The sequence below is a fragment of the Staurois parvus genome, unplaced genomic scaffold (assembly GCF_062004578.1).
Source record: "Staurois parvus isolate SC_StPar_1 unplaced genomic scaffold, SC_StPar_1.0 ptg000471l, whole genome shotgun sequence".
NCBI lineage: Eukaryota > Metazoa > Chordata > Amphibia > Anura > Ranidae > Staurois > Staurois parvus.
In genome coordinates this window covers 380,908-405,557 of record NW_028318267.1, presented here as the reverse complement: position 1 = coordinate 405,557, position 24,650 = coordinate 380,908, and the positions used below count along the sequence as shown (strand labels likewise).

The window sequence follows — 24,650 nt, the reverse complement described above, 5'->3', positions numbered from 1 at the left end:
GCGAAGTGGATAACGTCTAGGGCGATCAGGGGTTAAATGTGCCTAACTGTGTGTAATGTGTGTAATGTGTGCTGCTTTTTCTAATAGATCTACCGGTTTGTCATCCCGGCTTTTCAGGAATGAGAAACTGACAGATTGATCCCTGTGTACAGAACTCTGTGTACAATGTCAACACAGAGCTCTGGGCTGTGACTGTACACAGCTGATTAGCAGGTCCCATCTGGTACTTGCTGACAGACAGGGAGTGCCGGTGGGGCAGCGATGTGCGTGCGCGCCCGGAAGTAGGCAGTGATGTAACCTTACGTCTGTTTGCCTACAGTGGCTGCCTCTCCGCAGTACATTGCGGGCAGGCAGTCATGAAGAGGTTAAACAGGTACAGGGCATCATGCTGACGTTCTGCACAAACCCACATACTGCTCATGTTGATCCTAAAACCCACACTAATGTTGATCCTAGACCTCTCATCCACATTCTCCTGGTCACGGAACCATTAACACATCGCAATCCAGCGATATGCATGAGAGCTTCAGTTCTCCAGGGACTGTCCCTCCTCATTGGCTTCTGCTGCTGTCAATCACAGCCAGTGAGCCAATGAGGAGAAAGAGGAGGCAGTGCCAAGCCACGGCTGTGTGTGAATGGACATGCAGAGTAGTAGCTTGAGAGAGAGCTTGCTTGAGTTCCTCCATAGCAAGCTGCTTCCTCTAAGGGCAATTGGCAGGAGGGAGGGGCCAGGATGGCCAGCGGGGGACCTGAGAAGAGGAGGATCCAGGCTGCTCTGTGCAAAACCACAGCATAGAGCAGGCAAGTAGAACATATTTATCTATTTATTTATTTATTTTAATTGCCTTTAGTATCACTTTCAGCCATGGTTCACACTGATGAGGTATGGAATTTGCAGCGTTTTTAGTGCGAATTCCGCACCGCATCAAAATCGCACCCCGTTCATGCGAACAGCTGTATGTGTGTATGTTAAGTCAACAACACCCTGAAATAGGTCAGCAAAACTCGGTGCGATGTGCAGAATCGGATTGCATAGGTGTGAATACCCATGTGATCCGATTCTAGTGCGGACCAAAAAAGGGTCCTGCACGTTTTTGGTGCGGGTGTGGTGTGATTACAGCCATATAAAATGTATGGCTCCAATGACACCGCACACAAATCGCATGTGATTCACACAGGAATGTGGTGCTGTTCCTGTGCAAATCACATGCGATATACCGCACCGCATATAGGTGATCCCAGGCTAAAAACGAACTTCGCAACTACTACAGCTGCTGATTTTTTAATAACAAGACACTTCCTAGTCGGGATCCAGCGCTGTCTTCACCCAGGCAATACGTTCCCAGGCTTCAGGTCCCCAGTGCCGCCATGTTGTTTGTGGGAAGCTGGGCTGTGACTCTGCGGCTTCATAATTGGCTACCCCACTACACATGCACGAGTTGCGCTGCGCTCTGACTGGTCCTTCAGCCTCCTGGGACCTGTGACATGTTCCAGGAGGTTTTGGGCGGTGAGATGATGCAATATAGATCACAAAAAGTCCCAGCATGAAATAAAGTCCTTATGTGATACAATATAATGCAATTTAGATTACACAAAATCCCAACAAATGATAGTGTTAATATCACACTCTGGGTTCACAGACTCCATCACTGCAATGTGCAGGACAACAAATTCTTTATATGTGATATAAATGGTTCTTCTCCTGCACCCAGTGAGGCACAGTCCTCCACCTTCTGGAAAGCAGACTCACAATGAATGCTGGACCTTATAACACAAAAGGTGCACAGTCATTTTCCACTGTTTGGTGTCCACAGGACTCTGATATGAAACTCCTAATTCCCAATATCTCTGGTTATAGGTACTTTCTCCAATATCTCATTCACAGAATTCAAGACAGAAACAGCTGAGTACTGTTCGCGATACTTTTTTTATTTGCACTAACATACAATTTTCAGGACAGGCTTTTGGGGGATGTCCCCTTCTTCAAGGTCCAAGCAGTACCGAGTACTGAGTGCACTAATACGGCTACGGCAAGACAGAGTTATCCATAGCATAGTTCAGTTTGAATAAAATGTGTCCCCTCTGTGATGAAAAAAAAAAGGTTTGGTTAAAAAATTGTAAGAGAAGTTATATCCAAGCACTTAAACCCCTCCAAAATTATTTTTGAGCCCCCCTTATCCTCACACAGACAGACGTATAGGCATAAATGTATGCATTGGGGTCACCTGTCAAATGTCAAGATTGTACACTCCTTGAGGGTTAGGGACTGATGTAAATGTACAAATATATATGTAAAGTGGTATATAAATTGACAGCACTATATAAGTACCTGAAATAAATATATAAATAAATACTACACGTGTTACATATCCCCAAGCACGCCATTTTACTCTCCAAGGTCATCAATATAATGTATGATGTTTTGAGGGATTTTATGTTATTACCTTTTGTACCACCAGCCCCTCCCTCTTAGTTTGTAAGCTCCCAGGATCAGGGCCCTCCTAACCCTCTTGTATTGAACTGTATTGCTGCTGTATTGTCTCCCTTTATATTGTAAAGTGCTGAGCAAACTGTTGGCGCTATATAAATCCTGTATAATAAGAAGAAGAAGAATGTAATCTTCAGGCCTAAAATTATTTTTAACCATTTTTTAACGACTAACGGGCACTTTCACCTCCTTCCTGCCCAGACCAATTTTCAGCTTTCAGAGCTGTCGCACCTTGAATGATAATTGCTCAGTCATTGAACTCATATAACATTTTTATAGTTTTTTTTTGCGACAGTTAGAGCTTTCTTTTGGTTGTATTTATTTACTACTGAGTTTTTTATTTTTTGCTAAACAAACAACAAAAAAGACTGAAAATTTAGAAAAAAATTATTTTTCTTAATTTCTGTTATACAATTTTGCAAATAAGTAATTTTTCTTCTTCACTGATGTGCTCTGATGAGGCTGCTCTAATTTGCACTGATGAGGCTACACTGATGGGCACTGATGGGGTGCACTGAGGAGGCAGAATTGATGATGACTAATGGGGCAACACTGATGAGGTGCACTGATGAGGCAGAACTGATGATCACTGATGGGGCAACATTGATGAACAGGCACTGATGAAGTTGCACTGATAAGACAGCACTAATGGGCACTGATGGGCACTAATAAGCTGAGGACATAGCAAACATGTGGAAGAAGATGCTCTGGACAGATGAGACCAAAATTGAACTTTTGGACTAAAAGCAAAATATGTGTGGCGGAAAAATAACACTGCACTTCACCTTGAACACACCATCCCCAACGATAAACATGGTGGTGGCAGCATCATGTTGTGGGGATGCTTTTCTTCAGCAGGGACAGGGAAGCTGGTCAGAGTTGATGGGAAGATGGATGGAGCCAAATACAGGGCAATCTTAGAAGAAAACCTGTTAGAGTCTGCAAAAGACTTGAGACTGGGGGTGGAGGTTCACCTTCCAGCAGGACAATGACCCGAAACATACAGCCAGAGCTACAATGGAATGGTTTAGATCAAAGCATATTCATGTATTAGAATGGCCCAATCAAAGTCCAGACCTAAATCTAATTGAGAATCTGTGGCAAGACTTGAAAATTACTGTTCACAGACACTCTCCATCCAATCTGACAGCTTGAGCTATTTTACAAAGAAGAATGGGCAGAAATGTCCCTCTCTAGATGTGCAAAGCTTGTAGAGACATCCCCAAAAAGACTTGCAGCTGGAATTGCAGAGAAAGGTGGCTCTACAAAGTATTGAATGAATACAAATGCATACCACACTTTCAGATATTTATTTGTAAAAAATGTTGCAAACCATTTATCATTTTCCTTCCACTTCTCAATTATGTGCCACTTTGTGTTGGTCTACACCAGGGTGGGCAACTGTGGCCCTCCAGCTGTTGTAGAACTACAAGTCCCATGAGGCATTGCAAAACTGACAGTTACAAGCATGACTCCCAAAGGCAGAGGCATGATGGGACTTGTAGTTCACCAACAGCTGGAGGGCCACAGTTGCCCACCCCTGGTCTACACATAAAATCCCAATAAAATATATTTTCATTTTTGGTTGTAACATGACAAAATGTGGAAAATTTCAAGAGGTATGAATACTTTTTCAAGGCACTGTACCTTCCCTCCCTCCAGCACACAGCAGGTGACTGACAACCTCAGCTGCGCATGTTTCCCTATGATCTGTGTAGAGGTGGGTGTGTCCATTCCTTCCACTCAGGTCTCAGATTACACTCAGCGCTCTGTGCTGTGCAGCGTGTGACATCAGATCCCACCCCCTTAGAGTAGAAAGAGCGGCAGATAAACCGATACAACTTATGCAGGAGTATTTGTCTCATGTGCAGGAGCAGACTGACAACTCATATGGCCCCCGGGCAATAAGGGATCATGGGGCCCCTGTGTCCTTGCCCAAACTCAAAAAAGCCTATAAAAAAGGTACCAGGGGCATCTCATGGGGCCCCCTACGGACCTCGGGCCCTCGGGCAGTGCCTGAGTTTCCAAATGGTCAGTCCGCCCCTGCTCATGTGTGTATCACCTGAAGCTAGTCACTCTACTGGCTATACATAGAGATTTACAACCATTTCAACCAATGCAATGCTGATGGGAGACCCACTACAAGTGTAATTGTGACATTTCCCCAGAGTTCAACTTCACTCTTCCACTCAGAGCTCCTTCTGAGTACGACAACCATTGTGTGCAGTCCTAGAAAGCAGGACCAGCTTCTCTTGTGGGACTTTTCTGTCCTACGCTAAACACACTTGGAACATATAAACATATGTGGTCTGTCACAAAGAAAAGCACCATCTATTCCAGTAAATACTGTATGTAGGTGGAGCTTTCACAGTAACAGGAAAGTAATCTGCCTTTCTTTCACTTTCATGTTTTTTTCCAAAGAGAAACTAGGTGAAAGACACAAGCAGCAAACCTGAGCAGACAACATCACAGTTCTGCACAGCATCCGTAATACAGGTACGTTTTTATGATCTGTACATATTTTGTTATGTATATGGGATCAAACCACACAAATCTCTAATCGCCTGATGTCACAAAGCTGCAAGTATTGCAGAAGATATCCTCTCTTAAAAGACCTTATTCGAGTGGATATGTTGTTGCGTGCTCGTGTATACATTTGTGTTGTTTTAGTATATGTTTGTATCTGTGTTGGGTGTGGTTGTATCATTTAAAGGGTAAGTTCACTTTTAAGAAAAAAAAATAATAAATGCACATATTTTTCCCGGGAAAAAAATGAGCTTTTATTTTTTTTTTCCCCTCATGGGGTCTACAAAGCATTGCGCCCACTATCAAAGTCACATTTCCCATCAAGAACAGCTTAAAACCAAACCCAAAATGTAATATATTGCAGCTCACCAATCGTTAGATGTGGGGAGCTGCATTCGTTTTCATTTTCTAGGCTTTTTTCACTTTGTTTTCACCTAGTAAGTCTACTAGTAATACACCTACAGTATTTTCTGGCGTATAAGACTACTTTTTATACTTAAAAATATACCCCAAAAATTGGGGGTCGTCTTATACGCGGGGTATAAAATGTGAACCTTGAGTTTGTTTGGGTCAAGCTGGCTGGATGTGTGGTAATACTGTACATACAGTATACCGTGCTGAGCCAAGCTGGCTCAAAACAAATGTCCCTATGACAGATTAATCTGTCAGCCCGCTGGATGTGCGGTATATACAGTATACCGTGCTGAGCCAAGCGGTTTCAAAACGTACCGGTACGTCCCTACTGTAATCAGCCCGCTGGATGCGTGTATGTACGGTAGCTGCGGCTACATACAGTATACACTGGGCCAATCACGTCGAGTGATGTATTCTACTAATGAATACAAAGCCTGCTGGGATTGGCTGAGTCAGAGTGGTGGGCTGATGATGTCACAACCTCAGCCAATCCGAGCAGGCTTTGTATTCATTAGAATACATTGCTCGCTGTGATTGGCCCAGCGTATACTGTATGTAGCCGCAGCTACCGTACATACACGCATCCAGAGGGCTGATTACCGTAGGGACGTACCCATACGTTGTGAAACAGCTTGGCTCAGTATACTGTATATACCGCACATCCAGCGGGCTGACAGATTAATCTGTCATAGGGACATTTGTTTTGAGCCAGCTTGGCTCAGCGCGGTATACTGTAAGTACATTACCGCACATCCAGCGGGCTGTATATATACTGTATACTGTATGTAGCCGAAGCTACCGTATTACCGCACATCCAGCGGTAACCATCTGATTTGGAATTTGATCCATATGATGACTGTCTTACAAATGTATCACAAGATGTCATTCATGAACTTATGATGTCAGAGGATGAACTTGAGGATTTTGAAGGATTTTAAGTACCGGTAAGTCATAACCATTTCAATTAAAAAACCTGATGTTTTTAAATGGTGTTACCTCGGAAGGGGGGTAGTCTTATACGGCGAGTATAGCCCAAACCTATGTTTTAACTGGAAAATTAGGGGGTCGTCTTATACACCCAGTCGTCTTATACACCGGAAAATACGGTACTTACCTACCTACACTCTGGATGAAGAAGCACAGAGACACCTTTAGACAGCACCTGTTAGTGTTAGATGTATTAGCTAATTTAAATACAGTAACAGATTGAAGCCAGACTCCAGTACACACTTTATTATCAGTTACAGTTTTGTTTCTTTTGGGATAAAGATTTTACACGAATAAATAAAAGCTGATCATTGTAAGCACCCCTGTCAGCGGTGAATGGTTTGCCTCAGCCTTCTAACTGCTACAAATGCAGGACAGCTTATGTCTTGAGAACTATGTGTGTCGTTGCTGCTTTAAGTGGGCATGTGCAGCCCCCATGTCAGTATAACATACTGTATGTGCACATGGTATATAGTTTTATTCTTTTAGTAGAACTATAGGCAAAACTTTGTTTCATTTTCAATAAAGTAAGGGAGGGTTATAACCCCATCAGATTTTTTTTTTGCCATCTTTGTCCCATTGGGGAGGTTCCCCTTCATTTCCTGTCCCATAGCCAAACAGGAAAAGAGAATAAATCCCTGCAAATGAAGGGAACCCATAACTAGCATCTGCATTGCAAGATTTCCCCTCTATCACTTTTCTGGGGACAATCCAGGATTTGGGGTTGTCTTTTACTTTCTCTTTCAATGCTAATGGTAAACAGGATAAAAAGAGAGAGTGAATCTCCCTCGTGGGGGCACAGGCTGCAATAGAAACCTAAGTCTAGGTTTGTACCTATGCAGGTTGCGTTTGAAGCGTTTCTGCATTGTGTTTTGGGTTGTGTTTTTGCACTTGCAGTTTTTATGTGTTTCTGCCATGATTTTGATGCGTTTTGTGGGGGTTTTTTAATTTTTTAAAATTTTTCTTGTTGCTAGGCAGATTTAAAATGCAAAACGCCTCAAAAATGCAGCAAAAATGCAACACATGCTTTTCTGCAGCTTTCCCATTGAAGTCTATAGAACCAAAAGCACAATGTTTTGTGTTCAAAAAAGTCCCTGACCCTTTCCAAAAAATGCACCAGGGTGAAAATGCGCAGATGTGAACATGTCCCATTGGAAATCATGTTAAATGGACTGTACTGCATTAAGGGTAACAGGGACACAGTCTGCTGGTGGTTTGTATACTGGGTGACAGGTGACCCAACAGGTTATGAGTAGGCGCTCTATGTAGCCAGGGGCGTATCTGCCGTGAGGCAAACAAGGTGTTTGCCTAGGGCGGCAGTTTTTAGGGGGGCAGGCTCCACCCCCCAGAAAAAGGGACCTGTTGAGCAGTGGCAGACAGAGCCATGCAGGGCCACCATCCCACCATCAGAGGGGTACCACTGGTACTGCTGTAAGTGGCCCGGACAGCAGGAGGATCGGTGGTTCAGGGGAGAGCAGTTGCAAAAGGATGCCCCTGTATCTCTCCCTCCAGCAGCTGAAAGCTGGCTTGAGGTTCCTCCCACTCTCTTCTCCAGTCGGCTTTCTGCTGCTGGAGGGAGAGACATACCTGGCCGGATGGAGGGGGTGCCCTGGTGTTCCTGAGTGGCCCCTCTCCACTGAGCTCCTTCCCCTGCCCTCACTCAGACCTGAGACAAGGAGGAAATAAAAACCTGACAAAGGTTCTAACCTCTCATCAGTATCCAAAATGGAGAAAAAAGTTTTGGTTACATATACACTTTAAGGAGGCTCTCCGGAACAGAGTCTTTGCTGCACGTGCATGGCTAGTATAAGAGCATGTTCACACTGCCGCTGTGCGTTTTTCCTGCACTATGGGTGCAGCACAGCTTACCCAGGTGTCTGGAGCGGGTTTGGTGTGCTTTTCTTTTTCACCACTGCAGTGTGAAAGGGCTCTAAGGGCCAGTTCACACTACATAAACGCACTCCGGGTGCATTCTGGATACGTTTTTGCTTACAGTTCACAACACACGCAGTTCCGGTTCAGTTTTGATGCAGTTTGCTATGTTCCAGTATGGTTCTGTGCAGAAAAAATGCAGCATGTTTTATTTTTTTTTCTTCACTGGAAACTAACTGCACTAGTGTAAACCAGGGCCATTGGAATACATGGAAAACATTGTGCATGCATTTTTGATGCAGAAAAAAACCACAGTGACTGCATCTAGTGTGAACTAGTCCTAAAACTTTCCTGCACGGGCAAAATGTTTAACATTTAAAACAAGTGTGAGAAACCTCGGAACGGAACTTGATTTGCACTTGGAGGAAAAGATTGACAAAAAGATTGACAGTAGAAAAGAAAAGAGGTAAAAAATTGGAGTTTGTTGTCCATGGCAACATGTCAAAATTATACCTTTATATTTTCATAAAATTAAAAATGAAACTTGATCGCTTTGGAGACAATTTGTGCTTGTTTTCATGCAATCTCTAGTAGCTGAGAATTTCCCTTGCGGGTGTCTCACCATCTCTCTCTTATCACACCATGGGCAAGGTGCCAGGTCTCTGTCACCTCTGATGTATGTAAATTAGGAGCTCTTTCCGGCATTTCATACACATCAGCTGCTGGGAATTTCCCAGTCTGGAAAGAAACCTATGCACCTTTATTTAACATTTTCATAAACCGTGGAGCAGTGGAATGTTTAATCACTAATGCTAATTAGTAGTGTATTAGGTTTGTATTAATAGCATGTTTGCTTACATCAAGAATCAACTCTGACGCACACATTGGAGGGATAATATAGAAAATCTGTATATTGTGACGACCACCAGTCATGATTCGGCTTATGCAAGAATCTGAACATTTAGTTTTAGATTTTTCCAATCCTGCATTTTTTTTTCTTTCACAGAACAGTTTTATTAAAAGAGGAAGAGTTAGTACAGCAAGTGTGGCCGATACAAACAACATAACCATTTACAACAAAATACAGTCATCGGTATTGGGAACCCCTTAGGCAGTACAGTGTATTGGGAACCCCTTAGGCAGTACAGTGTATTGGGAACCCCTTAGGCAGTACAGTGTATTGGGAACCCCTTAGGCAGTACAGTGTATTGGGAACTGATTAGGCAGTACAGTGTATTTGGAACCCCTTAGGCAGTACAGTGTATTGGGAACCCCTTAGGCAGTACAGTGTATTGGGTTACTGCTTAGGCAGTACAATGTATTTGGAACCACTTAGGCAGTACAATGTATTGGGAACCACTTAGGCGGTACTGTGTATTGGGTTACTGCTTAGACAGTACAGTGTATTTGGAACCCCTTAGGCAGTACAGTGTATTGGGAACCCCTTAGGCAGTACAGTGTATTGGGAACCGCTTAGGCAGTACAGTGTATTGGGAACCGCTTAGGCAGTACAGTGTATTGGGTTACCGCTTAGGCAGTACAGTGTATTGGGAACCCCTTAGGTAGTACAGTGTATTGGGGAACCCCTTAGGCAGTACAGTGTATTGGGGAACCGCTTAGGCAGTACAGTGTATTGGGAACTGCTTAGGCAACAACATCATGGCATGTAGTATAAAAACACAAGAAAGGAGGTATGCAATCACAAGCACAATAATTCTGCCACCCCCCCCAACCCCACCCTGCTTCCCTAAACACCCCCAATGCCCCCCCCCAGGAGAGAAGGAGAGAGACTCACCATCCCAGCTCCCTTCCCTGAGTCTCATGGCCGCTCCCTCGGCTCCACTCACTCTGCTCTTCCACCTTTGGCCTAGCCCCAGTGAATTGTATTGGGTTACCGCTTAGGCAGTACAATGTATTTGGAACCGCTTAGGCAGTAGAGTGTATTGGGTTACCGCTTAGGCAGTACAATGTATTGGGTTACCGCTTAGGCAGTACAATGTATTGGGTTACCGCTTAGGCAGTACAATGTATTGGGTTACCGCTTAGACAGTACAATGTATTGGGTTACCGCTTAGACAGTACAATGTATTTGGAACCGCTTAGGCAGTACAGTGTATTGGGTTACCGTTTAGGCAGTACAGTGTATTGGGAACCCCTTAGGCAGTACAATGTATTTGGAACCGCTTAGGCAGTACTGTGTATTGGGTTACTGCTTAGACAGTACAGTGTATGTTGTTGTGCCCAGAACAGTCATAGAGGGGAAATCTTCCAATGGGGACTCTAGTTCTGGTGACAACCAGTGATTCTCTCACTTTGGAGGGATTTTCCCTCACTTCCTGTTTTGCTATGGGACAGGAAGTGAAGGGTAAACTCCATAATGGGATGGAGGTGGGAAAAAAAATTAACAGGGGTTTTTATCCTCCCCTCCAAAATAGAAAAAACGTTTTAACTCTAGTTCTACCTTAACATCTGACATTTGCAGCTTTGAAATCTCTTGGAGCTTCCTGGGAACTCGGGACAAGCACTTGGGTTTGGCTCCAGAGTCGGTTCGAAACCCATGCTCGGCTGAACCTGAGAAGTAGCTGTCATTGCCGCACCAATGAGTTGCAGTGATGTCAGTAACCTAATATAGCCATGTAGCCATATTAGGGTAATGATGTCACCAGCATCCCTGCCCCATTGTGTATGTGAAGCCGCGGGGTGGGGAATTCCCCACCTGCACCTCATTGGCCCGACACTGACAGCTGCCTTTTGGGTTCATCCACGCTCCTCCCTGCTGGTAACACATGTTGTCTTCCAGCTCCTGAGTAACCATAACAGGGTAAAGCAAAGCCAACAGTGGTTTACATTCTTTAAAAATACAAGGCGTTGTTCTGTGATACTGTTATGTACACTGCACTCTGCTGAGCTATCCTAAAATGTAGAGCGCTGCAACTGAACGGGGTCTATAATTAACACTAGGGAAAAGGTTCGGGTTTGCTGCCGCCATGGGTTTGTGGTGAATCCATTGGGATTGAGATTCACAATCCAGGTGCACTTTTGTGCATAGGTCACGCAGTACATAAATAATGCATTGCACGGCTTTTGAACTATGACCATCAGGCTTGAAGGGCCCACACAGAGGGCTTTTGGATAGAGCACCTTCATTATATATCTCCTAGATTGTAAGCTCTAACGGGGAGGGCCCTCTGTTTCCTCTTGTACCAAATTGTATTGTAATTTTAATGTCTACCTTCATTTTCTAAAGTGCTGCGCAAACTGTTGGCGCTATATAAATCCTGTATAATAATAATTATATATATATATATATATATATATATATATATATATATATATATGAGTCTGCAAAAAGTTTCCGCACTTTAATCCATATACTGTACACGGCTCAAAAAAATGTAAGTAACAATTTTTAATCAGAGTATAGTATGTTGGCGCTATATAAATCCGGTATAATAATTATTATTATTATTATTACTACGAGTTTATATAGCGCCAAAGGGTTTGCTCAGCGCTGTACAATAGGGGGGGACAATACATGGCACAGTACAACAAAGACAGACAGCGTACGAGGGGTAAGAGGGCCCTACTCTTACGAGCTTAATAATAATAAAAGTAGGGGGGGAGACACAGAGCAGCCACAGTGTCAGCATATTGGAAGCCTGTGGGAGGAAGATGATAGGAAAAGCTGACAATCTTCATAGAGAGAAAGATTAGGTAAAGGTTGGAAACTGTACTTTAACCCTGATTGCTAGATATTCGGATAATCCCCTTTTTTTTTTCTTTTTCATTAGGGACTTTTTTGTCTTTCGTTTTATTTTATGGTTGATTTGAGGTCAGTGTTTTTTCAGCTGCTCTCACGTGCATAGTAAACATTCTTTCTTGCTGAAACATTTTGAATTCCTTTCAATTTCTGTTCGATATGAATGGTCAACAGGACAAATAGTGAGGGTGAATTGGCCAACAATAAAATATCTGACGGGTTCTAACTCATTTCTTATTCTATCCAAAAGCTAGAAAAAAAAATGTTTTGGCTGGAGTTATACTTTAGACATGGGGGACATCAAGCTTTTTTTTTTAAACCGAATCGATCACATAATTATCTAACCATGTAATATTCAGAAAAAGTTCAAATATCTATTTGGTGTGAACTGACCTTTTAAGCACAATGATATTGTTTGTTGTATTTATGTTTTAGCTGTCATTTTAAAGTGGTTGTAAACCTGTTTATCTGCGGTCTTCTCTTCTCTACAGTCGTTCAAGGTGCATAATTTATAAAGTTTGTCTGAGAGTTCAGAAAAAAGGGGGCAGAGAGCTGAAATTACACACTGCAGAGCTCAGTAACCCTAGGTTCACACCTAAGCGTTTTCTGCAGCATCTTGCGTTTTGCAGAAACGCAGTACAGTCCATTTAACATGATTTCCTATGGGACATGTTCACAACTCTGCATTTTCACCCGCTGCTTTTTTGGAAAGAGTCAGGGACTTTTTTTTAATGCAAAACGTTTCATTTTTGGTTCCATAGACTTCAATGAGAACGTTGCAGATAAAGCATATATTTCGTTTTGCTGCATTTTTGATATGTTTTGTGTTTAAAACCTGCCTAGCAACAAGAAAAATTTAAAAAAATGAAATAAAAATGTAAAACACATCAAAAACCTGGCAAAAACACAACGCAACATGCAATTCAGAAACGCCTCAAAACGCAACCTGCATAGGTGTGAACCTAGACTTAGGAGAGCTCTGAGAGCTGATTGGAGTGGATAGACACACACAGCACACCAGGAAAGAGCTGCGGCTCTTAATCACAGGCTGTGTGTTGGAGCTCCCTTTGCTGTCACCATTTTTCTCTTGGTGTCAGGAAAACTTGTCAGAAGTGACTCGTACAGAAAGCAGAGGAAGGAGGCAGCTGACAGAAATGACACTTAATGCTCCTAATTGAGACAAGTACACACTATAGAAGGAGATGCTTTGTTCATATTTCATGTCTAAGGTTTACAAGCACTTTAAGGCATTTTCACATGAGGACAATATCTAATTGTTGTGAACTGTTTCAGTGGGTTGCTGGAGACAAAGCGATCACTATGTGTGAGGTGGTGGTTTGTGATACCTCTGTGCAAGTGAAATTTGGAAGAATCACATGTGAAAAGACAGACGCCATAGTAAACCCCACCAATGCAACGCTGGATCAAAACACTGGTAAGACTTTGCAAAAAACTTGTTATACGGGTTTCTTTGGTTGGTTTTTAGGGTGTGACTCATAATGGCTGGTAAGCAGGTGATCTCTACGCAGACAAATAGGTACATTGATGAACTATTAGATAACACTTTTCCACCTCGCTGGATTATGTCAAAAGTAAGTTTTATGGTTAAAGTAGCATTAAACCCGAAAACATTTTTTAACTTAACATATTGAGCACAATAAAATAAAAACATTCCCCAGTAAACTATTTGCTAAAATTCCCACCCCAGCTTTCAATGCTGCTGACTCCTGCTTTCAGTTCTGCTTTCCTGAAGTTTCTGTTTTCACAGAAAAGAGTCAACAGTTGACAGTCCAGCCTTCAGCTAGCTAGTCTGTTAGTTTGGAGAAGGAGGGGGGAAGGGGATGAGGAGGGAGGAACAGTGCCATCCTAGGCCATGCTGCTGTGGGTTTCTATTGATGCACACAGTGTAGAGAGACAAAACTCTAGTCCCTGCATGCAAGGGTGGATGTATAGGACACTGCAAGAGAAAAGGAACCACCCTGAAGGAAAACACCTGGGACAATGGTCAAGGCACTGAAACATGCCGCATATTGCTCAGACAGTTTACCCGATCAATATTTGCATTAATGTGGGACTAAACTGTATCTGAGCATCACAAACTGGACACACTATTCAACTCATTTTTAACCTCTAGCCTACAGGGCACTTATACCCCCCTTCCTGCCCAGGCCAATTTCCAGCTTTCAGCGCTGTCATGCAACACTGTACCCATATGAAATTTTTATCATTTTTTGTGACAGAGCTTTATTTTGGTGGTATTTAATCAACTCTGGGTTTTTTTATTTTTTCTTAAACACTGAAAATTTTGGAAAAAAATGTTTTTTCTTTGGTTTTGTTATAAAATTTTGTAAATAAGTGATTTTTCTCCTTCACTGATGTGCGCTAATGAGGCTGCAGTGATGGGCACTGATAGGCTGCACTGATGGACACTGAAAGACAGCACTGATATATGGCACTGATATATGGCACTGTTAGTCGGCACTGACTGGCACTGTTAGGCGGCACTGATGCGCACTGATAGGTGACACTGACTGGCACTGCTAGGTGACACTGAAAGGCAGCTCAGATGGGCACTGATATGTGGCATTGATGTGCACTGGTAGGCACTGATATTTGGCATTGATGTGGCACTGATGGGCACTGGCACGTGACATTGATGAGCAGAGACAGCTGGCACTGATGGACACTGACAGGTGGCACTGCTGGGGCTACACTGATCATCAGGGCACACTGGTCATCAGTGCTCTGATGATCAGTGTAGATGTCCCCTCCGCAGAATGTCGATTACCGGCTCTCCTCTCCTCTTGAGCTGTCAGCGTGACAGCTCGTGGGGAGAGAAATGCAGATAACCGTAATTTCCCTGTTTACATGTGATCAGCTGTGATTGGACACAGCTGATCACATGACCGAGCCGACATCTTCGGCTCTGTCCGTGGATTGGTGATCCGCTGTGTCCGAGGGACACAGCGCACTGCCGATCGCCACGCTGCGCGCTATGGGAGCCGCACATGCGCAGTTAGAATGGGAGGGAGTCATATGACGTCCTCCCAGAATGAGAGAACCACCTTGCGTCCATCATATTACTATATGGCGGGCAGGAGGTGGTAAATATTCAAAGCAAGCTCACCCAACCATCCATGTATCCATGCTTTATTTCGCTGAGAAATCACTTTGAAAAACTTTTCTAGCCACAGCCATTTTGAGTAAGGGCAGATGATTCATGTAGCTTTTACTTCTTGGAATCCATGTGCCCTTAGTTGGAGGCTGGAGGGTGTGCTTAGATAAAGCCCCTCCTCCCCTGCTCCAGATGAAGGAAAAAATGCCCATGAAATACTCCTGGTATTTATGACATCATTTTTGGCCTAGGCCAAAAACCAGGAAGTACCTGAAGAAATGCAAAAGATAAGGTTTTAAACAAGTAAATATAATATACCTTCCTATCTATTCTCATGTAATTTGCCTACTCCTTGACTGTCTCCTGCAACATGTCCCCAGTCTCCAACTCCTACAACCCCTTGTGTAGTCTTTGACCACCTCTTGTAGCTTGTCTACACTCTGACAGTTATGTAGTATCACATTCACTGCATATTATGTGTAGACCTTGGGTGGACCTAAATCAGAAATGTTAACCACCACTGTTCTAAATAGCCATGTGCAGAACGAAAAAATTAGTTTTGTTTCGGATTGATTCATTAAGTCACTAATTTTGTTGCATTTGTAACAAAATTTGTTTCATTTAGTTTGTTCGTTTTTGACCAGTTTCAAAATTTTCCAATGGATTCGAAGTATTCAAATCGAAAATATTGGATCGATCCAAATTTATTGTGAAGAATAGCTGGTTCTATTGTATTCAAAATTTGAATTTCGGAAGGCGGCTATAATCTTTCTATTGTATTTTCTAATTTTATATTTTTTATTATAATTTGATAATCTTTTTTATTTTTTTTCTATTTTATTTTTTTATTTTTTTTCTATTATTTTCTACTCAATATATTATTATCTGTTTTATTCTATTCTTTTTTTGAAATTTGAATTTTGGAAAATGGCTATATTCTTTCTATTTTATTCTATTCAAATTTCAAACTTCGAAAGACGACTATATTCTTTCTATTTTATTCTATTCTATGCTAATCTGTTCTATTTTTTCTATTCTATTATTTTATATTCTATTCCATTCTGATATAATCTATTCTTTTCTTTTCCATTCTATTCTATTCTTTTATTTTCTATTTAATTTTTTAATCAAATTCGGATAATTCATATTTTCTGACATTTTGTTTTGTTATTTCAGATTTCTTTAAACATGTAACTATTGTAATTTGGAAATTTGAATGCAGCATAACGAAAATTTAGTTTGAATTTTGATTCGGAATGAAATGAACTGCACACTGGCACTCTCCTAAATGCTTTTCTCCTGACAGGAAAAAAGCAGCTGTAAAAAAGCGCCTGAGATGTGTTTTTGTAAATGCGTTTAGGCACGTTTATGCATGTCAGGTGTTTGTGAATTTCTTAGTCTCATTGGCCAGAATAATAATTTATTCTGGCCATTTAAACGGAAAAAAAACCACCCCTAGTGCATAGGTGAGTTTTTGCGTCTTTTGGCATTTTTTTTATGCCAAAACACTCCTCTTCTAAATTCAGAAGGAAAGGGTTTTTTTCTTCCTCCAAACACCCCTTCCTCTTAACTCCTCTAAACACCTATGTGTTCATGGACAACATGGAGGGGCGTTTATTGGCAGCGAAAAAAATTCAGAATGCCACAAGGCTTCACTGCCGGTTTTCCTTAACTAAGATGCCAGTACCTTGAACCAATGCTGGTTGAAGAATTGGCTGAGGTGAGGACATCACTGGATCCCTGGACAGGTAAGTATCCTTTTAATAAACGTCAGGAGCTACAGTATTAGTATCTGCTGACTTTAAATTTTTGGGGGGAGACTGGAGCTCCTCTTTAAACTGGAGCATGCCCAGTAGATGATAACAGCTGGTCTGCACAATCTCAGCCTGCAATGGGGACATAGAGAATATGGGAGGGACAGCTGAAGGCAGGATCAAGCAAGTATAATTCACGCTACAGGAAACCAATGCTTTAGTGGCTTTGTGAGTATGCATTCTCTGCTACGTAGCATGCAATGAGAGTTTTTTATAGTCTGGGTTTAATGACACTTTAACTGATGCTTTTAATATCTGCCTGGAGTTAAAGCTGCACTCTAAGAACAAAAGCTTTGATTAAAATATATTTCTCAATAGCAATAAAAGATTTAAATCCGCTTTGTGTGTACCTTTGCAAACCCGGGTTTACCTCTGTAAAAGAAGCAGTAACATCATCACATCACTGTGTGGTACAAAACTTGTACTGAGAAGAGTTGTAAGAGGGACCCAACACGCCCCACACAGTATAGACTGCCAGCAGAAATCTACAGGAGGGGGTGGAGGCAAGACCAGTTGTCTTGCACAGGGAGAGAGAGTAGCAGCAATCGGTCTTTATTACAGGAAGCTCCTGCACAAAGGAAAATGTTCATGTTGGATTACTTCACAGCCCTGGAAAAAATACACAAAGCACACCTAAATTCAAATAGGATCACATGTTTTTTATTTTGACAATTTTAGCTTATCCTGGAGTTCAGCTTTAAACTAGAGTTCAGGTTATGAAGCTGACTCTTGCAGTATGTATCCAATATATAAATTTACATTTTTTTTATTCTCAGGTATATGCAAAGATATTCTGGCAGCAGCGGGGGATACTGTGAAGCAAGAATGTGCACGTTTAAGTATGAAAAAGTTCTAAATCATTATTATTATTATTATCATTAATAATATAGCCAAATAAAATATTATATTCAACAATAATTACAGAACATTTAGATCCAGTAAAGAATGCAAGAAAAACTCCTTTTGAACCCTATTTTCTATTTAATTTTTTTTAGGTTCCCTAATCCCTATTATATGATTGTGTTTACTGTATTTTAACCAGTTCACCGTTCCGGGTGGACATTATATGACGTCGTCCCAGGCAGACGCAGCAGATCACATGACAATTGTACACCATGGATGGCATTCATTCATGCCATCCATTGTGGACAATAGTGTTGAGCTCTGTGATTGATCACAGTGATCACATGGTACAGAAAAGGCCAATCGCATTTGTACCATGTGATTAGCTGTCGCCAATCACAGCTAACCACAACTGTACACATTGAATGAATCAATTTCATTCAGTAAAAATGGTTGATTATACCAGTGAAATTCATGCATGTTTATGCTACAAACTTGGAAGAGAGTAAGGAGGCAAATCCCCATGGTGGCAGCTTATATAAAGGAACAAAAACAATTTAACCTCTGCAACTAATAACTGCCCACAAGAACAATCAGTTGGGAATGTGTCTGTCTACTGCTGCCATAAACAGTAAAGGTCACTCAGTATGGCCACAAACAAGTACACATGACAACCGTTGTGACTATAGCCAACATATGGACCAATGCTACTCTACATCTTCTAAAGCTTTTGAAATAGTATCATAGTATTCAGAATTATTATTACCAGAAGGAAATATAACTAACTAATCCTTTTGCCTCCAGGCACGCTCCCCAATGATGGACATGTTGTAACTGTGGCTGGAAATTTGGAGTCCCAAAGAATAATTCACTTGAGAGATGTAACAGAGGAGACCATTGTGACTTTGACGAAAAAAGCTCTGAAGGCCTGCGACCTGTTCAATATGGCGTCTGTTAGTTTCCCACCCCTTGGAACTGATAATCTTGATCCCCAGACATCCATTAAATTAATTATAAAAGGGATTGAAGATTACATGACTAATCCATCTGTCATGACAATCATCTCAAAGATTGTCATCATCGCTGGAGAAAAGAATGTTTATGATGAGTACTTAAAGTTTTTTCAAAACTACCAGGTATATGGAAGGATTTAATGATCTTATTAAGATTTCACATTTTTGTTCCTATAAAATGCAAATAAGCTATTGAATGTAGCAAGATAAAATGCAATTGTAGCCAAATACAAAAGAAATAAGTTAAGCCAATTATGTGGTTTTTAAAAAGAAAAAATACTCATACATACGGTAATTTTAAATAGTACCTTAGTCTATCTTTGTACTAGCCTGCCATAATTAACTCACATCAGCATTTAGCCTTGCAATGGAGTGGGCAGCACTGCCAACCAATCAGACTTTACTGCATTGACAATTTTGAATTTGATAAATGGAGCTTTGATATATAGTACCCCCTGCGCTATTATAACGTTAAAATGCTAAGCAGCCAGCAATTAAGTGCCACAACCCAGGCACCAAACACAGTCAGAAAATGGAAAACATAAAACAGTGCAGCGCTACAAATTCCTATAACAAATGAACATATAATATATGCTAATCCAATATATCTCATCCATTATAAGAATATAGTACTGTGGTCACTCCCAGTGACATTTAAAATACTAAGTCCTTGAGTGTCCTAATAGGTGAAACACAACAAATCTTCATGCAGGTGCTCCAAACTGAGTGTGAATCCAGTATATCCTGAGGAAGTCACGTGCACAAATCGTGACGTGACGCGTAGATACGCCAGTGGGAGGGGCTTAAACGGACCGCGCAGTGATGTCATATCCGGCGTAGGTGCCATCTTGGTGCACCCTATTAGGATCCACACAGACAGTACACCTATGGTGTGGTGTAGCAAAACGCTGATGACTAGCTGCATAAATGTGAGTAGACAACTGTAGTGTGGCTTGTAATAAAGTTAATCGGTTTTACACTATGTTGGATCTTTTTGCTTTACTGGGCATGTTTATGGAGAGGCACCTGTCCTAGTACCGGGAGGTATTAACTGGATACAAAATCTACCAGAGGAGGAGAGTACCACCACTATTGTTGAGGAGGATTCCACGGTTTTGGAGGAACATAAAGAGGCACTTTTAGCTTATTGGTCCTGAGGGGCCTGGGCAGGAAGGTGAGGGGGCACCCCTGTCACTGTGCATTCACACTCAGTTTGGAGCACCTGCATGAAGATTTGTTGTGTTTCACTTATTAGGACACTCAAGTATTTAGTATTTTAAATGTCACTGGGAGTGACCACAGTACTATATTCTTATAAGGGATGAGATATATTGGATTAGCATATATTATATGTTCATTTGTTATAGGAATGTGTAGCGCTGCACTGTTTTATGTTTTCCATTTTCTGATAAATGGAGCTTGCTGATTGGAGGAGAAAGCAATGAGATGGCCCTATTAGTGAGCTTTTGTTTATTTAGTATCCGATCACAGCTTGTATAATTCGAAAAAATAAAAGGCCAGGGCTTTGTTATGCGTCTGGCAGGGGTGGCTGCTACATGACAATATTTTTTGGCAGGTTGGATAGTTCACACAAATGTATTTTAACTTTGGCTGTTTGCCTACATGTTAACTAAGCTTTCTATGTATTCTGTCCTGAAACAGAGCTCTCATCAATGAAACCTTAGTTAATATGTTCTAGATGTGAATGATGAAGGGCATAATTGCATTTATAGAAATCCCACCAGAAAAGGATGATGACTCAAGCCCCTGGGGGGGCTGGGGAACACAGAAGATCCTATTGCAAAGCCTAGTCTTCCATGATAGAGATAATTTAATCTTGACTTTGACTTTAGTTTTTTTTATTTATTGTACATTTAAATTGAAGCTTAAGGTTTACTTAAATTAAAGTCAACGTTGTTTTTAGTGTTGGATATTGTGGAATATTCAGAACCACTGTAAGACTTTTATTGCTGTCTTTGTCCTCGCTGGGAAGATTGACCCCCTCTTTTGCCCTGAAGACCATTGCTGATATTTCAAGTTGCCACCAGAAATAGAAGTACAATCTTCCACTGGGGACACTTGTTATAGTGACAACAGTCTAGGTGGAATTGCCCTAATTTGGAGAATTATCTTCTACCTTCCCAATGGAACAGGAATTTTATCCAATCCCTGCACTATGCAAAATGAAAAAAAGTGTGGACTTTCAATATATAATTTAAGAAAAATTTTAAATTTTTAATTTTTTTTTAAGATTTGTAATTCTTTTAAAAGAATTACAAAATAAAAATATACTGGCACAGCCAAAAAATAATTAGATTAAACTTTGGTGATCAGCCTGGAGGCAAGTGGAGCAATTAATACTAACATAGCAGTTCATTTACAAAAGGTAAATAAATTGTGCACCATACAAGGTGCAGTTGCACTCTGCAAGTGCAATTGCTCCAGAGCTTTGTAAATGAGATAAAGATTCACTTTGTAAGGAATACCCGATCACCTGTAAGGAAAGTTAAAAAAAAAAAGCACTTGATTGCACATGATTGGATGATCGAAGTCAGCAGAGCTTTTGCTGATTTATTAAGCTCTGGAGCAACTGCTCTTGCAGAGTGAAATTGCACTTTGCAAAGTGCAAAGTCTATTTACCTTTAGTAAATCAACCCCATGATGTTAAACCTAAAATATGTTGGCACTAACATCTTATCCTAAAAAAAGACAAATCTATGTTTTACAACATAAACACAAAGTGAAGCTCTGGTGGTAAAAATACAAATTGTGCCCTTTTATATCATTCTGCATATGGTATCATAACAATAGTCATAGTACAGACTCAAGGGACTCAAGTTTTATGTCACAAGTGTCAGTTATTTGAAGGCACTTTTATACATATGACTTGGGAGTGCCTTTGTGGTCTCAGGTGACAGAATTTATAGCTGACAATTTTGGCTTCCTAAACATATGTAACCCCCTTTTATGTTTGTTGGGTGTCATTGATGAGGAAATAAGTAATGCTACAAAACTGTTTATTAGACTTCTTTTCTTTTATGTCTGAAACCTCATTGCTAGGAGATGGCTATATACAGAAATTCTTAATGTAGAAACAACCAGGTAATGCGGACGTTCCGCTTTATAGAATGACATACGAGGCTCATGGATACCCCAAAAATATTACTAATGTATGGTTCCATTGGGAGGACTCTCCAGTGACCCTGGAAGAGGCTCCTGTGGAATGAGTAATTTATGCTATGGTTGAATTGAGGGACAAATGGAGAGGGGTTTTCAGAACCCCTGCACACAGTGTATTAGACAACATAATACTCTCCAATGGTTTTCTGGGTTTGAAATGCTTTACTTGCTGTTTAGTTATTTGGTTTGATATTTCCCTTTTAATAAAAAAAACCCCTTAAAATCTTTTGCTGGACAACAGCTTGTGTACAGCTCTTTGGTTTGCTTTAACAGTCCATCATCCCTAGTCATCTATAATGGGAACCACTGTGACTGTATATACTTTGAGGTATTCATTTCCTGTATGCTACCTATGGATCTGTCAAGATATTGTTTGTAATGGCTTTTTCTGATCTCTGGCAATAAAAAAAGTTCTTTAAAACAATAGTCATAGTAATTGCAGGGAATGATAACACACACAGCAGCACCTTCATCAGGGAGATATAATTTCCATATGTAATTGTACAGTAAAAGAATGGTATTTTTTAAATAATATGTTATTATGTTAGTGCGGACTTTATTTAGATAGTTTGTTTAGATAGTTGCTAGAATAAATGTTGACTGTCTTCCCTGGAGTACAATTATAATGCTGGTCAAGTTTAGAAAAATATATAGAGAAACCTCACTTTCTGTTTCACATTTGTCACAATATTTGCCACATTAAATGATCTAAGTTTGATTTTTTTTACTTTTGATTTAGACCAATTATCCTCACTTCACTGCGTTTGGAAAAACAATAGAGTTAATAAAAGGAGATATCACGGACCAAGCTGTGGACTGCATTTTGAACCTTACAAATCAGAAATTAAATCAATCTCGTGGTAAGTATCTACAATGGATCTATAACAGCAGTAAACAATTTAGTTTTCTTCATCAGTACTCTTTATTATGTATCATACAGATCAGTAGATTATAGAGATGAAGTCTTGGAGCTGGTATATTTTGGTGCAGGAAGGGTTGGTGTTTCACAAAAAGAGAGGTGAGTGTGCAAACAAGGGGTGTTAGGGTCACAAGAAAGGTTGGAGTGAGGGTTAAATGGAAGGCTGACTTGAGGGTTAGTGTTAGGGTTAAAGGAAGGGTTAGTGTTAGCCTTACAGGAAGGGTTAGAGTTGCATGACACAAGTTATGGGCCCTCTGTGTTGCTTTAGGGGTGGATTCTCTCCTATTGAAACGCTGAAGCAACAGACCTTTGCAATAGCTGCTAGCAGTGTAGATGTCAAAGCATTTTATCCCAAGCAGCAACTCAATGAAAGCCCAGCTTTTACAGCCAACAAGCAAGTAAGGCAAGGGCTGGCATGAATATGATTCCAAGCAGTTGCTTCAAGTAGCATTGGCAACAGGTGGATGGTCAGACCTGAAAAAGACTGAGTTTCAAACATTTTTAAAACACTGTTCAAACTCATTAATCACATTTGTAAGACAGACATGTGCAGACAGACCAGAGTACGACAGATCCTGTTAATCAGGAACAGGCTGGAGGCTCTAACTTTACTTTTTTAGTTGATTAAAGTATATTGTATGTACTCTCCAGCGCCTCAGGATATGCACAGCCAAAAGGGAAGCCAAGGGTACCAGGACAGCGACAACCAAAGGAAATGCTTCAGGGGTGCAGCCCTCCTCAGACGGGGAAATCTGCCACTGGATAGAGAGAAAACAGGTGGCGCACACACCTAGTGCATTATCCAAGGTTTATTGTGAGGAGTGAAAGAATAAAAACATACTCACAGACAAAGCATGTATCTAAAAAGCAATGAAATTTCATTACACATCTGCATCAGAGGCTGGTCATTAGCTCTGAGGAAAGGGATTCATCCCCGAAACGCGTCAGTTGACCGCACTGACAGTAAGAACACCTTGCCTGCCATTGTGGCCATCGTCATTTTTCTATGCTTTTTAGATACATGCTTCGTCTGTGAGTATGTTTTTATTTTTTCACTCCTCACAATAAACCTTGGATAATGCACTAGGTGTGTGCGCCACCTGTTTTCTCTTGATTAAAGTATATATAAACCCTCACCTTGTAAAGAAACCCATTCAGTTTAAAATAGAAATGAAAGGTAAAACATTTGTGTATAGATATAAAAAAAATTATAAATACATTTTCCTTTTTTTTTATATGTGTGTTTACATACCCTATGTTCCCAGCTGCATAGAGAGGTGGGGGAGGAGAAAAAGCAGCAAACTAATCTTCCCATTAAATGGCTGTGCAGGAGGATATGTGTCAAGACAAGTCTGATCTATGGAGGAGAGCAGGCTGGTTTCCCAGCACAGCTAGAAATCTAACCACACTGTGCTCTCATGCCTAGTGAGGCCAATTTTTAATAGAAAAGCAGGGGTACTGGCAGGAACACCAGGGATTTCACACAAAGGAAGCCATAGAAACAGAACAGGATACTTTTCATATAAGTACATGGTACAGCAAGCATATACAGGTATATCTCAATCAATTATAATATCATCAATAAGTTTATTTATTTCAGTAATTCAATTCAAAAAGTGAAATTCATATATTATATATATTAATTACACACAGTGATATTTTTCAAGCATTTCTTTTTTAATTTTGATGATTATGGCTTACAGCTAGTGAAAACACAAA

The 24,650-nt window shown here is 40.9% G+C and overlaps 2 protein-coding genes across 6 annotated transcripts in view; one reads left to right on the top strand and one right to left on the bottom strand.

The window, feature by feature from the left end:
* The window catches only part of NMI (N-myc and STAT interactor), a 116,669-nt gene that overhangs the window by 54,603 nt on the left and 37,416 nt on the right, over positions 1-24,650 (bottom strand). Inside the window, exon 3 of one of the 5 annotated variants that reach the window (XM_089689362.1) lies at positions 6,543-6,590. The exons of 3 other annotated variants lie outside the window; for them this stretch is intronic. Coding sequence is in view for 1 of the 2 variants with exons in the window: in XM_089689357.1 (XP_089545483.1) it covers positions 17,347-17,372 (26 nt within the window). In the remaining variant the exon portion in view is untranslated. Of the gene's footprint in view, positions 1-6,542; positions 6,591-17,346; positions 17,586-24,650 lie in introns of all 5 variants that reach the window. One more of the 5 variants, XM_089689357.1, reaches the window with a different exon arrangement.
* Positions 4,829-24,650, top strand: part of LOC149452459 (protein mono-ADP-ribosyltransferase PARP15-like) — a 42,327-nt gene continuing 22,505 nt past the window's right edge. The window contains exons 1-5 of the mRNA XM_089689356.1: positions 4,829-4,984; positions 13,341-13,482; positions 17,753-17,815; positions 18,624-18,955; positions 22,752-22,872. Of these exons, the coding sequence (XP_089545482.1) occupies positions 13,368-13,482; positions 17,753-17,815; positions 18,624-18,955; positions 22,752-22,872 (631 nt within the window). The 5' untranslated portion in view covers positions 4,829-4,984; positions 13,341-13,367. The remainder of the gene's footprint in view (positions 4,985-13,340; positions 13,483-17,752; positions 17,816-18,623; positions 18,956-22,751; positions 22,873-24,650) is intronic.